General features: G+C 38.0%; 1 protein-coding gene across 4 annotated transcripts in view; it reads left to right on the forward strand.

The window, feature by feature from the left end:
* Positions 1 to 13535, forward strand: part of CDK6 (cyclin dependent kinase 6) — a 147208-nt gene extending 133673 nt beyond the window's left edge. For all 4 annotated transcript variants that reach the window (XM_040593820.1, XM_040593816.1, XM_040593818.1 and 1 more), the window contains exon 8: positions 230 to 13535. In XM_040593820.1, the coding sequence (XP_040449754.1) occupies positions 230 to 376 (147 nt within the window). In that variant the 3' untranslated portion in view covers positions 377 to 13535. The remainder of the gene's footprint in view (positions 1 to 229) is intronic.
* Positions 13536 to 15587: the final 2052 nt, after the last annotated feature.

The following is a 15587-nucleotide window of genomic DNA, read 5'->3' on the forward strand; positions in this document are numbered from 1 at the left end:
GAATTTTCTAACTTGTTATTTTCTATTAGCTTTGAGGATGCCATATTCATATACCATGACCCCACTGCTTGTTTTAATATGAATGGTCATCCTATCATGCAGCACCTACTGAGACCCTGTGGTGTCTCATACGGATCATAAATTAAAGGGGCAGGCATTAGTGTACATATGCAGTTAGCACTGTTAACTGTATGTTTTAGTTAAAACCAACTTCTTTTCATACTTACAGAAATGCTTAGCGTTCAATCCAGCCAAGAGAATGTCTGCTTACGTTGCCCTCTCTCACCCGTATTTCCATGATCTGGAGAAATGCAAGGAGAATCTGGACTCTCATATGTCATCCAGCCAAAACTCCAGTGAGGTGAATGCATCTTAATGCTGACTGAAGATGAACCGTAAATGAACAAGACGTGTAGCTGACAAGGCCACTGTCCCATACAAACCACATAGCTGTTCTAGCGAAGATCCTTATTTGGAGGTTTTATGCACTTATCTTTTATTTTGGGATTGTGATGTGCTTATCCAAGGAATTCAATCTAGTTTACTTTCATCAGAGCAACACAAAGGCCAGGGCTTTGACCTGCTCCCATTGCAGCTTTATGTTTGTTTTGTTCTTGTTTTGTTTATCTACCTGGGAGAACTCCAGACAAAGAGAAGCTGCTGACCGGTTTTGCTGCCATTTTATCCTTTTAATATTGAATGCTGCCAGTGTGGAGTAGGATGATCAAGTCACTGCCAAAACATGATGCAATCTCTCTCTCTCTAGCTGCTGAAGCATGATTTGGTACTTTTTTAATTATTATTATTATTATTATTATGATTATTATTGTGATGATGATGATGTGATCTTTTACAGTGATACTTAAAGAATGGCATTGAAATATCAGATCTCTGCAACCTGCAGTTAGCTGATACACACATTAATACATCCAGCTACTGTTCTTTTATAGCATATATGCAGGTGCTTCCCCACTTGTAAACTTGGATGGATTATTTTATCATTTCATTGCTCTATAAAAATAACAATGATGATGGTGATCATAATAAATGTCTCAAAATTTAGGTTTTTTCATACACAAACGAGTTATTATCTAGCTACGTTTATGTGCATGTTGCAACAAACAAGTGTTTTAAAAAACTTCTAGAGTCCTTTTCTTAAAGACTCTTTCAGTTTGTGCTGAAATCCAGACACATTTTAGCCCATCATCTAACCCATCATTTCCCCCCTGGAAACAGCTGCAAGCATATTTTCTTTATCTCATTCCAATTTTTCTGATATGCAGCTTGAAAGACATGAGCAGAGCCAATGCAAATCAATACAGATTTTCACCTTCATCCTGTTCTTATTATCAACCAAAAAGGAAAATAGAAAAAATACTTCCAGTTCAGAAGCAGAGAATCCTATACCTGTAATAAGCACAGATACGTATTTGTGCTGAATTGTATGCTGTATACTGCGCTGCCTTACCTGAAACACCCCCTGCCCCTCCATGCATCACAAATGCATGAACATTACTGTCTCAAAATCCCTCAGACGTCATTTATTAAGCAGATTTGTTTTCTATGCAGAAATGCATGAGCTTCTCTCCTAAACCACCATGTGGGTATACGGGCACATGTTTCTTCACTAGGGTTAATGTGCCGTTATTGAATGTCAAAATAATTAACCAATTCACACACCTTTATAGCACAGTTATTTTAAATATTACATTAAAATTTTATATTTAGTATTTTTACCTTAACTAAAATATATTTTCAGTATTTTTAAAAGAAGCTTTTATTTTTTTAATACTGTACTTGGAAAAAAAAGAAATATTTTTAATCCATAAAAGCTGTTCCCTAGCATGACTTTAGTGCATTTACCTGGATATGACTTGGGGGAAAGTATTGGTCCAACGAGTTAGGCCTTACCATAAAACCATAAATATACACTATTGCAGTATAGCTGATGATAAGTGAGGCAGCTAGCTTTGTTTGCTCCTGTGATAGTCCCTTAGGCTTCTCTCTTCCTCGTCTCTATTTCATGTTGTCTAGCTTGTGAGCCAGCAGTATATGCTCATTCCCAGCATGCTTGGCAGAAGCAGGGCCTTAGCAATGAGTTGAGCAATGTAATTTTTCCAGCTGTGGCATGGGAACTTGTAGCCGTCTCCCTGGCAGGCTTCTCAGTCCTGTGATAGACTGGCTGTTGTGGCAAACTTCACTGTTAACTCTGTTTCAGGTATCTGCACTGTCTGGGACATGGTCCATTGCTAGGATAGCGAGTGGATCTTACCTGTCTCTTGGATAAAGCTTTTTGTTACTGTTAGACACATAAGTATGCAACGTATGGTTAAATTAGGTCTGTTTCAAATAAGCCAGATTTTCAAAGGACCACTTGCATGCATGCATGCAGTGGCCTGCGCTTTTCTTCATGCCCAGAGTGATGCCTATGCAAAACCGACCAGCATGAACAGGCAAGCTGCAAATTAGACCTGGCAAGAGCACGCACGAGGCATCTGCAGATACAGAGATACTACAGATGCATAACACAAGAATTTTGAAAGCTCTACGGGCGGCAAGCTGAAGGCCAGGGAGAAGTCACGGCAGCTAAGCCTCCAATCTTGGCCTTGCCTGTGTTCCTACATCCAAAGGGAACTGTGAACCCATTGCACCGGTGTTGCCCCAGCCCTATTCCTCCATGGGTCAGTGGACCCGAGTGTGAGTAGGCTTTAACATTCATAGAAGAGGATGGGCCAGAATGAAGGGGGTTTTGCTAACCTTTTTTAAACACTAATTAGAACAATAAACAGCGCCAAAATTCAGGAGGATCTTGTTAACAGTAACAATGAAAAAAAATTTCTATGCAGGTCAGCACTTTTTAAAAATTTCACATTTTACCTAGTGATGAGCTATCATACATACTTCACCAGGGCATTCGGCTGGTGTGGCTTTCCAGTAGCTGTCAGGGAACTCTCCCAGAGCTCTCCAACAACTAAGATAGGGTGAAAATGTAGGGGAGGAGAAGGTATTTTCAAATTAGACTGAAAACTCTCAGCTAGAAATGTGCGTCTGCTCCATGTTAGAAGAGCTCGTTGTATTAAGCTTAGTGAAGGAAAGGCTAGAAGAGAATATGATTGCTGAATGTAGGACATTATTAGGGTAGAAGAAAAAGGGAGTCAAGGGAACACTTTCGGCTAAAGGCTAGTGTTGGCCCAAAATCTAATGAGAATATAGAAATCACGTGTTAACTACTGGAGCAGTGTTTCCCAATCAACAGTATCAAAGGAAGAGCTCAGAAAGCGACAGAGAAAAGCAGGGGCTGGCTTACAGAATCAGAAGCAGAGCTTCTGCAGCGTGGTGCTGTATGTTGTCTAATACAGGATCAGGTTATAAATGGGGGTATTCAGAAGAACAGCTTGAGGAGGACTGTTTAGTCGTCACATTCTGGAACATCCTTCCAGTGGGAATGGCAGGAACAAAAAAAAGAAATCTAAGTTCTGTCTTAACAGGGTTAGGGAAATTATTTATCTAATGGGATCCTTGTGGTGACAAGGGCCTAGATTCAAAGGACCAATGACTTTTCAAATTACCTCCTTTTCAAAATCTCTTTAGGAAGAAATTCCATTTGACACGCTATAGGCTTTCTCTTACTCCAGTCTTCTCTGCCAAACCGTGGGGCTTCACTTACACTACTAAACTGAGAAAGCCTGTTTTCTGGCTGGGCAAAGTGCTGGCGCTGGCTAAAATCGTGCCAGGAATCATGCAGATAATTAGACAGTACAGACAACTGTGGGACTGTGCTCGAGCCCATGCCCTTGCTCTTTTTATTTCACTGGTCTAGCGCAAGTATTTCAGTGCCTTTACTCATTACTGCCGTATGCGTAGGATGTAGGAATTGTATATGTGAAAAAGAAAGTGCTCCTTCACACGCACGTTCCAGACTGTAATGAAAACTCTTCACAGACCCTTTAAATAAGACTCCAGAGCGCAATTCTTCTTAGCAATAACTATGCATGTATGTGTTCTACAGGAGCAGTTCAACAGCAGCTGAAAACCTCTGAATAACAAAAAATATATTAAAAATAAATGTAGCTATTCAGCTCCTAGAGCACCCACAACCAGGCACTGTGCTCTTCTCAGCAGAGAACACGATGTTCTAAGTAATGGAAGGAGCAAATTCTGTCTCCCACCAACCTTTTTTTTATCACCACTACGTAATTCTGCAGGAAAAACAGACCCAATAGCCAAGGAGAAAAATCAGCCAAGCCAGCTAGTGAAGTGCTAATTGCTGAATCATAGCAATCCATTTGGAGCAGTCCTTTTTTCTCTTCATCCTGTCTCCACACTCACTCTAGCTCTCCAGTTCTTCTCCTTAAGCTCCCTCATGGAAACAGGTTTCAGTGATGCTCACAGGTGCTATTTCAAACAAGATTCTTCCAGATTTTCAATAGCTACACAGTGTAGGTGCCCCCTACATCCCTATTACCGAGTGTTGCTTCTTGTAGTCTGGCAGCCCAGAACCAATGATTAAAAAATAATTTCTTTGTGCACCTCATTCCTTAGCCTTAGTTTTGCATACACCTATGTTGCCTTCTGTGTGCCAAGTAAAATTCTAAGAATAGGCTCCAGGGGTTTTTTTCAGTCTATTACTCCACAATGGCAAATGTTAGAGTACCTTTCACTGTTGTTCCTGTCCTAAAATACACCAAAAAAATGAGGATTTCATGTTTGCAAAATATTGAAATTTGGTGCTATGTGTATAGAGCCTTTCACATCAAAGAAGCAGTAGGCTGTAGCATTTGAGCATGTTCTGCATGGGAGATGGTATCCAGCATCGTAACTCTTATGTGGTTTTTACACTCATAAGAAGAAAATACCATGCCATACTACTTTTACAGGTTCACTCACTGACTTTGAGGAGCATGTTTTATTATACATGTGATTCTCTCTGCTGTTAGGTATTAAGCTAACTTTAATGTGGAAAATAAAGAGAAAACATGCTGGTTTGGTCTTTTAGCCAACAAACTTGGAGCACTTCTCTGACTCACAACTGAAAACACATCAGTTGTCAAATATGTATATGAATCATAAACCACATAGTTTAGTTTAAAGACCACGTAAATTAACTATGTTAATGTATAAGATGCAGTTGAATAATGAGGAAGTTTATTCTAAGAACTCTGTTTTACAGAACCACTTCTCTAGTATTTTTCATATGCAATAGTTTCAGGAATAGATTGATTTTTATCTACAATGTGAATTAGAAGATACTAGGCTATTAGAGTGATTTTATTGTGTTATGCTTGAAGCTTGAATTGCTCACACACTTAGGAACCGAACGTATTTATTTTATTGCTACAAAACTGCTTCTAAATATCAAGATCTTTTTTTATGTTAATAGGATTTCACACTCTCTTAATGTGTAAATTATTTTCTTGAAATTAGTATATTAGAATAAAACATTTCTCCAGACTGCAGCAATGTAGGAAAATTCAAGAAATGTATTTTTACTTTCACAGAGAACAATAACATGTATACTGAAATCTTCGGTAACTGACTGTCAATAAGCTATCACTTTTGCTTCTTTTTCATTACCAAGTATCGCAGTATACAGATTGCTTAAAGGTTCAGAAACAGTGTCTAGAAACCTAAATGGGTTTTTATGTGTTTAATCTTCCAGGTTTCATTTTCATATCTGGGGGTGGGGGGGTGGTGGATGGTCCAAGTACAGTTCAGGTGTGCAAAAACACAATTACAGAATTAACAGTCTAACCATCTGTACAATTCAAACAGGAGCTTTATTTTTGAGCTGTTTATTTTATTACATCCCTTTGTTTTGGAAATTGTTAGGTAGTGGCTGTAACATAATTCTGGTTTCTGGACCAGGCTAGAGCATCAAATGCCAATAATTTAGGTAAAGCAATAAGAAGCTTTCTTATCATTTTAAATAAACTAGGCCATTAAAAGAAGGAAGATATGGACATGTGAACTGACAAATATACTTTTACCAAGGGTTATTTCTTCCCTTTAGTTTGATGCTTAGCAAGTATTGCATACTGATATGCACTATATACACTATTGTGGTATATTAGAACCATAGAAAACACTTCGGCATAGTGTGCACAGATAATAGAAATGGCTCATTAGGTTCTTGTAGAACCCAGATAAAAATCATTCTTTAGCTGTAACAGAATTTTGAAACTGATATATTTTTCCATTTTAAAATGTTCCTGAAAATTTTTGTATACTTTTTTAATTCATACAGTGATAGGCACCCAAACAGAACTGAATCAAATAGACACTTCTCAAAAATGATTCTGCAAGGCCAAGTAGATACCATCAGTTCTCTATGTGTTCAGCGGAAGCTGAAATTACCCAGCACCATGCTTAAATGCTTTTAAAAGCAGAAAAGCCCAAGGCTGCTGTGAGTAAAGTTAGTGGAAATTTTGCTTTGACTTACATAAAGTACTTTGAGAGCCTCTGCAATATTCGAATTTCCAGCCTTCATTGAAAGACTGTGCAAAACAGCTAAGATAAACCAAAACTCCCTAACCATATGGCATATTTTCCTTCAGATTAAATGTTTTATCTGTGTTAGAATATATTAGTGGGCTTCTTCCAGCCCAATGTCAGTGAGAGATTCTGCTATGGATATTTTGATACTGGGTGATTGTGGTAGAGTAGGGTTTTTTTTTTTCCAAAAAAGATCAGACAAACGATATTGCCTTCTTTTTAAAACAACAAACTCTAAGGAACTATTGGGAAAATACTGTTGGGATAAGTGAAAAGGAGGGTATTTATAACATGAAAAAATGTAAATACAAACAATGTGTGTTAAAAGTGCATTGAAACAGATACTTTTTCACTGACCTTGAAAAGTTCACAGGGTTTTATGGAAGAAAAGCACCCAAGTATGAACTTACTCTAACTGCCATTTTAATGTTCATTTGCACTAAAGCAACCTATACTGTTTGGCTAAAAAGAGGAGGGAAAACAGGTGATGTTTAACTTTTGATTTACTTTAGTGATGTCTACGTGGATATGCTGGAAAGCTGTCAAGCTAGCTGTCCATTTTTGAGCAAACTAAATTTGCATCTGCATTATTTAGCTTTCCGTATTTGCACCTTAAACCCATCCACATGCCAGAAAAAAACACATTTTCTAATATTTAAACGGATACTTGCTCCCATTGACATGCTCACTTTAAACCCAGCCAAAGAGCACTGTCTCTGCCACTGAATGGAAAATGAATTTTCATACTGTCAGGTTCCTTCATGCCATTACTTCTGCAGAGTTTGTAATTAACTTTCTACAATATGCAGCCTTTATGTTTCATATGTATGTCATGTTGTGCAAATCCTCAGCCTTTTCTTGAATGTTAGGATCAATTTTGAGTAGCTAGGTGAGGGAGGAAAGTTGTGAAGTGCTGAAAAGACAGGGAAAATGGGCAGAGATTTAGGAGAGTTCGGGACAACTTTGGCAAGTGAATTTGAGTATGTGGAAAAGTTACGTATAAGTGTAGGGGGAAGACTTTTTTTCCACGTGTTTTGTTTTCTCTTGTCAGTTTCATAAGCATAAGATGATAAAGCAAGACTCTTGCATAGGATTTTAGTTCCAGATACTTATTATGCCAACTCAAGTCATGAGTTCCAGTGCAGTTTTTCAACATAGCAACAGCTCTATTTTTTAAATCAGATTTTGCAGAAGCTAGAAGTTTTTCTGTGTAGATACTTTAAAAAAGTCTTACAAGACAGCTTGAGAGCAATTAAGCTGGCCACGCAGACACTGCCTTTAGTTCATCTGCAGACATGGAGAATGTACAGGAGAGTCACTAACAGCGTCCATTAGTGTGCCGTATCATCATGCATTGGGAGCTGACTCCTGCCACAAATGGAAAATCCTTTGGCAATCCAAAACAGCATGTTTTTGAGCACCTGGATTTTGATAAGATTATCCACATGCAAGTTTTGCTGGATTTGTCCAGGTGGTTTACCATCTTACAGGAGCAAGTCTGAGACCCTAGCAAATCTGCCTGACACCCAGTATAAGAAATACTGCAGAAACCATCTGCCATGGAAAAAAAAAAGTCTGTTTGTAGGTTGAACAGCAGGAATGGAGCTTTCTGAGCTGCAGTGCCAATCTGAGAGCTACCATTAATTATTGTGATGCCACAATACACGCATATTCCAAAATTACAGAATATACGGCGTGTTTGCCATTTTGTTGTGTTTAGTCCACGTGTGTGGGTGGCTGGGTAAGTGTTGGCACAGAGCGGCTAATTTTGGTCCTTCCATTAGGCGTGAGCAGCTAGGCTTGGCACAGAGGCAAATTTCACAGTTCCAGGGATTGGAAACCTCTAATTCTACGCAGTAGTTCTCTGGCATTTGTTAAATACATACAGTGACAGATCACCCAGCCACTCAAGCTGTCCTTTCCTTATCCCTGATCATCCTACTGTGACACTGTGAAAGAAGCCCTGGGGAGTCCCCTCCTCAACAGTCCTTCAGCACCCCGCTTCCTCCCACTGCAGTGACACTTAATTACCTGTCACTTGTATCTGACCCTGCTGATACTTCCACAGAGACTTAAGAAGCTGTGAGCAAAATTGCTACCTTGTGATTCTGCAGCCCCCCAAGTCTGCAGTCAGCCAGTGATTTATACTATAGTTTTTCCTTGCTTCTCATTAGGAACTGTAGAGTATGGCAAGGTGTGTGCTACTTTGACATTTTTTGGTTCAAGTGAAGAGATGAGCTAGAATAAATTACATTGAACATAATGTGTTTGATCCGCCAAAACAATTTTTGATTCAGAAGATTATTTACGAAGGATCAAAGATCCCTGGACAACTGTCTGCGATGTACATGTTTACAAGAGCAGCCAGTGACGTTTCTGTTATGAAGGCAAACACGACTAGCAATGCCAGCCTCCTACTGCTTACCCCCCTTCTATTCCCCTTCCCCAAGACCACTATTCCCAGGGAGAGATTTCCTCCCAGCATGAGGCAGAGCAACCATATAACAATTCTTCCTTATATGAAAGTCCCCATTTCTCAAGACAACTTGGGCACATGTAGGCAATCAAGCTCATTCCTTTGCTTTTTGCTATGGCAGTTTTGAGTACAGAGCCCTGCCACAAGGACCTTAACCCCCAATATATTCTCCCAAGGAAAAGTCTTTCTAGAATCTAGAGGGGACAGTATGCTTACTGTTTCTATGACAGTTGACTGTTTTGCATTTTAAACAGCAGCATTGTCAGAAGTGCTCTAAGAAAGCTCTCTGATGACTGAATTCTGGACATGCTGTGGGAAAAGACAAGATGTTTTATTCCAGGTGGATGATGATGTATCTCAATCATTCTTCACTGGTGATAGAAAAAAATCCCACACAGTTCAAAATATAGCCTGGGTCTGCAGAGTGCTAAGTAAATAAGAAGTGCTTCTCAATCTTTTTCCCAGCAAAACCCAAAATCCATCGTGATTTCTTGCAGGGACTTTATCTCGGAGTCCTTTGCAACAAAGGTGGCTGTAACTGGGTTGCAACTACAACAAAAAGTACATAAAAAACTGGATGCTGGCAAGAAGTTTGTGGATATAAGGCTGTACAAGGTGACTTACATAAGCTCAGCAGGGATGCGCTTATCTGAAAGTTTTTGCCATGAACATTTTGAACTGAAGTTACCTATCATAACATGATAGAAGGACTGCAGTGTCGTGAAATTAAAAGGCTGAAGGAATTGCAAAGATGGATCCATCCTTTCCTTTTTCTCCCTAGGTGTCTAGCAACCAGTGGTTTTCCAGCTTCATTTTGTTTTGATTTGTTTGATTTCATCTCCACCACCACTATTCACCTTCCTATTGTGCATAAGTTGAACAGAAAAGAATTAGTTTAGCAGCTCAAAACCAGAGCAGGCCAGCACTGTCTAAAATTTCTGATTGCTCTCTGGTGGTCAATATTAAGTGAACCAGTTGTCTCTGTTTAGATTCCAACAAATAGAATTCGATACCCATGACACCTTCCTTGCATTCAGCACTGTTAAATAACATTCTCCACAGTGTCCAAAACCTCTTTTCCTAGAGACTGAACTCCCCTCCTACAACCCACTTAGAGTCACAACAATGTAGGCAAAAGTCTACATTATGGCAGTGCTTTTCAGTAAGAAGTGAGAGCTGGTTCCAATTGAAACAGTGCCTGAAAGAGTCTCGGGGATTCTTAGCCAGGCATCTTTCACAGGCAAGGCAGTCACTTCTGTTAAAGTAAGAAATACATTTTAAGATACTTAAGATAGAGAAAATATAAAGATGCCATTTATTTTTCTGCTAGAATCTATTTTCTACATAAAGCTGTATGATTTTGGCACTGAAACCAAGCCCACAGGCACCTGTTTATTCTTTCCTTTCAGTCTTTAATTTCTTTGTAAATTCTTTTCGGCATTCATATTAATGTATTTATGGTCCGTTTCATTCCAGTTCATTTACGTGGTCTATATCTGCCATTGAATCTCATATGGGTTTTATTTTTAATGTATTATTTAGCTGCATTACTTTGAACAGCTTTAAAAGTATAATGTCTTTGAATGCTCTAGTTAAAGAAAAATTACACCCTCAGAATGATGTCTTAGAAGTTGAACTATACTTTGGAAATGGTGTTTATATTATAACTCTTGGAAGCATCACAGGGTGCTTTCATCTGTATGTCTTCTACTTTCTGTGTAACAGTGTGTATTTGTATTTCCTCACTAGCTTGATACTCTTCAGTCTGAAGGCCTCAGTATGCAAGCACATGAATACTGTACCTCACCTGAGCAGTCCCACAGAGCTGAGAGGGGTTACTCATGTGACTATAGTTGCTCACAAAGGTACTTGCAGAAAAAGGCTTTCCTTTAGTAATTGACTGTAGTTGTGAGGACACATGGTTAATAACAGCACCAGGACACCAGTAAATGGTGTCAGTGTTTATTGAAGATGTGGGCACATTTATCTGCAAGTTATTTGACATTAACCTAAATTATTGCTATTATAATTCAGTATATTATTTCTTATGAAAACACACTAGTCCTGTGAGAGGGTAGTTGCCAAAAAACGTGTCGAGTCTTGCTGCTTTATTGTTTATTTGCATTTAGTATACATTTTGGTTGTTGAAGTGAAGCTAGTTTCATAGAGAGGCAGAAAGCTAGATCAGTCAAAAAAAATTATAAGTAAGCTTCATACTGTACATTGAGTTTTGCAACTAGAGTAGTATGTGTGTTCAGATATAGTACTTTTTATGCTTTAGGGTATTTTTGTTTGTTTTAATATGTAAAGGAATAAGCAGATTACTTTGAAATGCTATTGTAGAGCTAATTTTACACATACTGGGGGAATGTTGTCTGAAAAATTAAAAATAGAAAACATTACATAGGCTGCCATTGGCTTGATATTGTTCATAGCAGTCCAGCAGGTATGTGTCGATTCCAGTTGCTGAAGCCAGGGGCCAAGTTTGTGTGGCATCTTGTAACTGAAGAAAGTTTTTTTCAATGATAAAGTTGCCCATCTGGGCTTTAAGTAAGATTGTTGGCTAAAGAAAAGCATAGAGGCAGCGAAATTCAGTATTTTATTTTTTTTTTTTTGTGCATGGAAAATTGCATAAAATAGGATTGGGGTTTCAAAGTATTTTAAATCATTTAGCATAATTTACTCTTGTTGTAATTTCACTGACTACAGTTAAATTAAACCAAGAATTTGACCTTGTAAGTCTACAAATTTCAGTGTCAGGCAGCTCAGGTCTATATAAAGGTAGTTAAGCTTAGTAAATCAGCAAGAATACTATATAAATGGTAATGTGTGATAAAAATCTTAACTCTAGTTACATTATTTCTCTCAAAATTTCTATTCGTTACTTTGTTAAACAAAAGTTCAGAAGTGCACTTCTTAGGGGCATTGGGATATGTGGAGAAAAGCATGATGCAGGTATAGTAATGTATCAGAAATAAGATTCAGTTCTTACTGCTCCAGACACTCCATGTGTGCCTATCTTACATGTCACAAATCCCACTGAAGTTAACAGAAGACATACAAAGTTAAGCCTGTTTGTAACTCTCACAGCATACTGGTTTCAGAATCTGCAAGATGAGGTATGTTCTCAAAAGGCATTATTAAAACTTGTGTTTTCAGGTTTACAGAATACTATGAACAGCAAGGACAGCTTCTAAGACACATCCAGAGTAGCTTTGTTAATTGATACTACATCAGACCAATATCCATTGGCAAATCAAAATCCATCTGGTACCTTTATTTCTCAGTATGGTTTTGCAAAATATAACACACAAAAAAATTTCAGAAGGTTAAAACAGCCTGTAAAGCTGTTTGGGTTACTTTTTCTCTTTTTTTCCCCCTTTTTTGTCATAAAATATCGTGTGCTCTGGAGGTGTCTAGGATTTGATAATTCAAGGAAAACATGCAAAGCAGTGTCAAATATTTTTTTTGCATTCACCTTAGGGCATGAAAGCTGATGAAAATCAGCATAGTCCTGTTGACTTCTACAGCATTGTATCAGCTTATACCAGCAAAACAGCTGGCATGTCAAGTTTTATCATTTCAAGTCACTTTACCTACTTACGCGGTGGGATTTTATTTTGCAAGATGGAAAGTTACCTACGGTGCAGACTGTACTACCTAGATACCATTGAATCCTATTCACAGGACATGATTTCACTGTATCACTTCATACTTGAAAGTCATGATGTTCTTTTAATCAGGGTACAAACATGAAAAGGTGCATGTGTTACTGTTTCTTTTAAAGGTGCATCATTTTGTTTATTCTGTGTGCTTAATAGTTAACTGTTCAGTGTTCTTCACATTCTTCGCATTCAGCATTAAAATCACCTATGTGTGAAACGCACTATCACCTACAGGGGTACAGAAAGATGTAATAGTGATTTCTTGAATTGTTACTCACATATAATGATTTACCTTTTAGTCATCAGTGTGACATAAAGGGGCTACAACATGCAAACTGTGGTATATAAAAGCATTGCACCATCACTGTACATGAAATCTTGCAGCCTCTCTCCCCTTCTTGCACAGCTGCCGATTACCATATATGCATTGGAAAAAAGTATGTTTCTGCTGTACAGAATGGCTGGGAAGTAATGCAAACAATTTGGAAACTCTAGAGCTCCCTTTGCAAGCTTTCAAAGCCCTTTGATCTAACTGCATGCCTGCTCTGTGTCCCAAATTTCACTCTACAGGGCTTTCTGCTTTAAGAACACCCTCAGCTGGGGCTACTTTACATTGACTGCATTGAAGTTCACCGGAGCATGCACCTTACCATATAACATATTCTTTAGCTTTTACAAGTTTGTAAAGATGGTTGACTGCAAAAAATAATCATGTGTCAATACAGAGAAATTAAATTAAGGCACACAGAAGGTTATCAATATTGTATTATATCAGAATTACAGTCCTTTGGAACTGAACGTTTTGCTGCTGGCAGTGCAAGAAAAGCAAAGATGTGTATTTATTGTTGGGTGCTGATGGTTCAATATGAAAATCAATATAATAAAAATTTTCACGGTCTCAAGTTCTTTTTAGTCATTCCCAAATTATTGGAAAGTGAAAAGGCAAAATATTACTTTTGTATTTAAAACTGCTTTCCTGAGGTTTACTTCACCTTTCTAGCTATATTTTTTCTTTTATCTAAAAATGTAAAATAAATACAAATGCAGTAAGTATTGTATATTAAAGACAGAAAATTAGCAACATTGTTTTCTGGTTTTTCTGTTGGCAATTTTTTTTTTCAACACCCTGGGTATTCTAGAAAATCAGTGAACATATGCATAACCAGACACAGAAACGTAAGCACATGCACACCCTTCCCAGCACCTTACCATATACCTTTATTTCTATAAAAATCTAACCTAATTTGTCCTGATTTCTCATTTCTGGACTACTTTATTGCTTACCATGGATGAATTGCATGTAAAAAAAAATAAATTTGAGTGATTACTTTTTCTTTCAAAGGCATGACATTGTTGCAATTGCTATGAATGCTATATGGTTCAGCACTAGTTTGTCCTTGCTGAAATCTTCTTTGTTTTGGTTTAGGCAAGTTGTGCTTTCATTCTGCTGTAATGGCTCTCAGTCCTTCATGAAACACAGTATTTCCTCCAAATGTTCCTTGACCCAATTTTTGTGCGAGTATGCCTAGTATTTGTGTATTCCTAAAGATTCTGCTCCTTTCATCTTCCATCTTTGGAGAAGCTGAGCACACTTTATTGATGGACCGTTCTTGGTTGGCTGTGACTAGTGACATTTCTGCGTATACAGAAATGGTAAAAGTGTGTGTTCCAAGTCACACAAAACAACACGGCATCAGACTCTAAAACCAGATGCATATTTTCTGTCTTTACTCCTAACCAACAAAAACATCCTCATCAAAACCACACAAATAAAGCTTCAGCTTACTGTAAAAATCATTAAGTGCTCTTTAGAGCAGAATACAAGTCATTCCTACTAATGAGGCCTCCAATGAGCCACCAGACACAGGAATCTTAAAAACTGTTAGTTAGCTCAAGCTTCCAAACAGATTTCAGTTTCTGGATGAAAACTCTAGAGAGAAATGACTGCAAAGCTAACCAGACTCCAAAGCCACAAAGGTTTTTACAACAGAACCAAAACTTTGTGCTGCCCCTAGAAACTATAAGGAACCGTGAAAGTCCTTTACAAAACATAGTTACATACACTGCAGGTGTGACAGCATTAAATAAAAACAGCAGCTACCTTTACATTATGTGACATCGCAGATTAGTCTTTAAGCGCATTATAAGATTACGAGCAGCAGTCCAGCCAGGGACAGACACAAAATCAGCTGCAGTGAGGCCTGTAGCTGAGCAGAAGAGTCACCATCATAAATACCCATGTTAGCCGTAGCTAATCTGTTGCAAAAAAGGAATAAAATCACGGCGATATTTATTTAACAGATTATATAAGAGCTGCCATACAGTTCTGGACACTATCCAGTGTTTTCTCTCTGACAGTGCTCAGGGCAAGATACCACAGAATAAAATCCAACAGTCTGTGGACAACTATGGAACAAATTTGGGAATTTTCTTCCTAGTCCTCAGCTTGAGAAGGTGACTTACCCCCTGCATGAAGTTCATAAAACCCAACTACGGAAGAAAAAAATACATGAAAAAAAAATCCATTAAGCAAAATACTAAGGACGTTGTAGAAATAAGCACAAATGCTATTATTATTCACTTAAATGTTCTCATTCTCTTTGCTTCAAAATTATCTGACACTAGATGTCACATGCTTATTAGCACCATAGAAACAAGTGTTAATTTTAAAAGATTTAAATGCATTGTCTTTGTCTGTCATTTGCCTTCCACTTACTGATACATGGAAGGCAAGATTACAGTATATATCATTCCTCATTTTACACCCATCAGTTGTATTGCTTTTATTATTTTTTTTTTGCCCCCTTTGATAAACAAGGTTATCTTTCAGTCTCCTGTCACACAGAAGTCCTTTCTCTAAGTATTTTCATCCATTTTTAGAAATCTGATTTAGCTGGCTAAATTGCCTGGCTGGACTCCCAAGCCTCCTTCGCAGCCAGGAAAAAAAAGCTAAT

The sequence above is a fragment of the Falco naumanni genome, chromosome 4 (assembly GCF_017639655.2).
Source record: "Falco naumanni isolate bFalNau1 chromosome 4, bFalNau1.pat, whole genome shotgun sequence".
NCBI classification, from domain to species: domain Eukaryota; kingdom Metazoa; phylum Chordata; class Aves; order Falconiformes; family Falconidae; genus Falco; species Falco naumanni.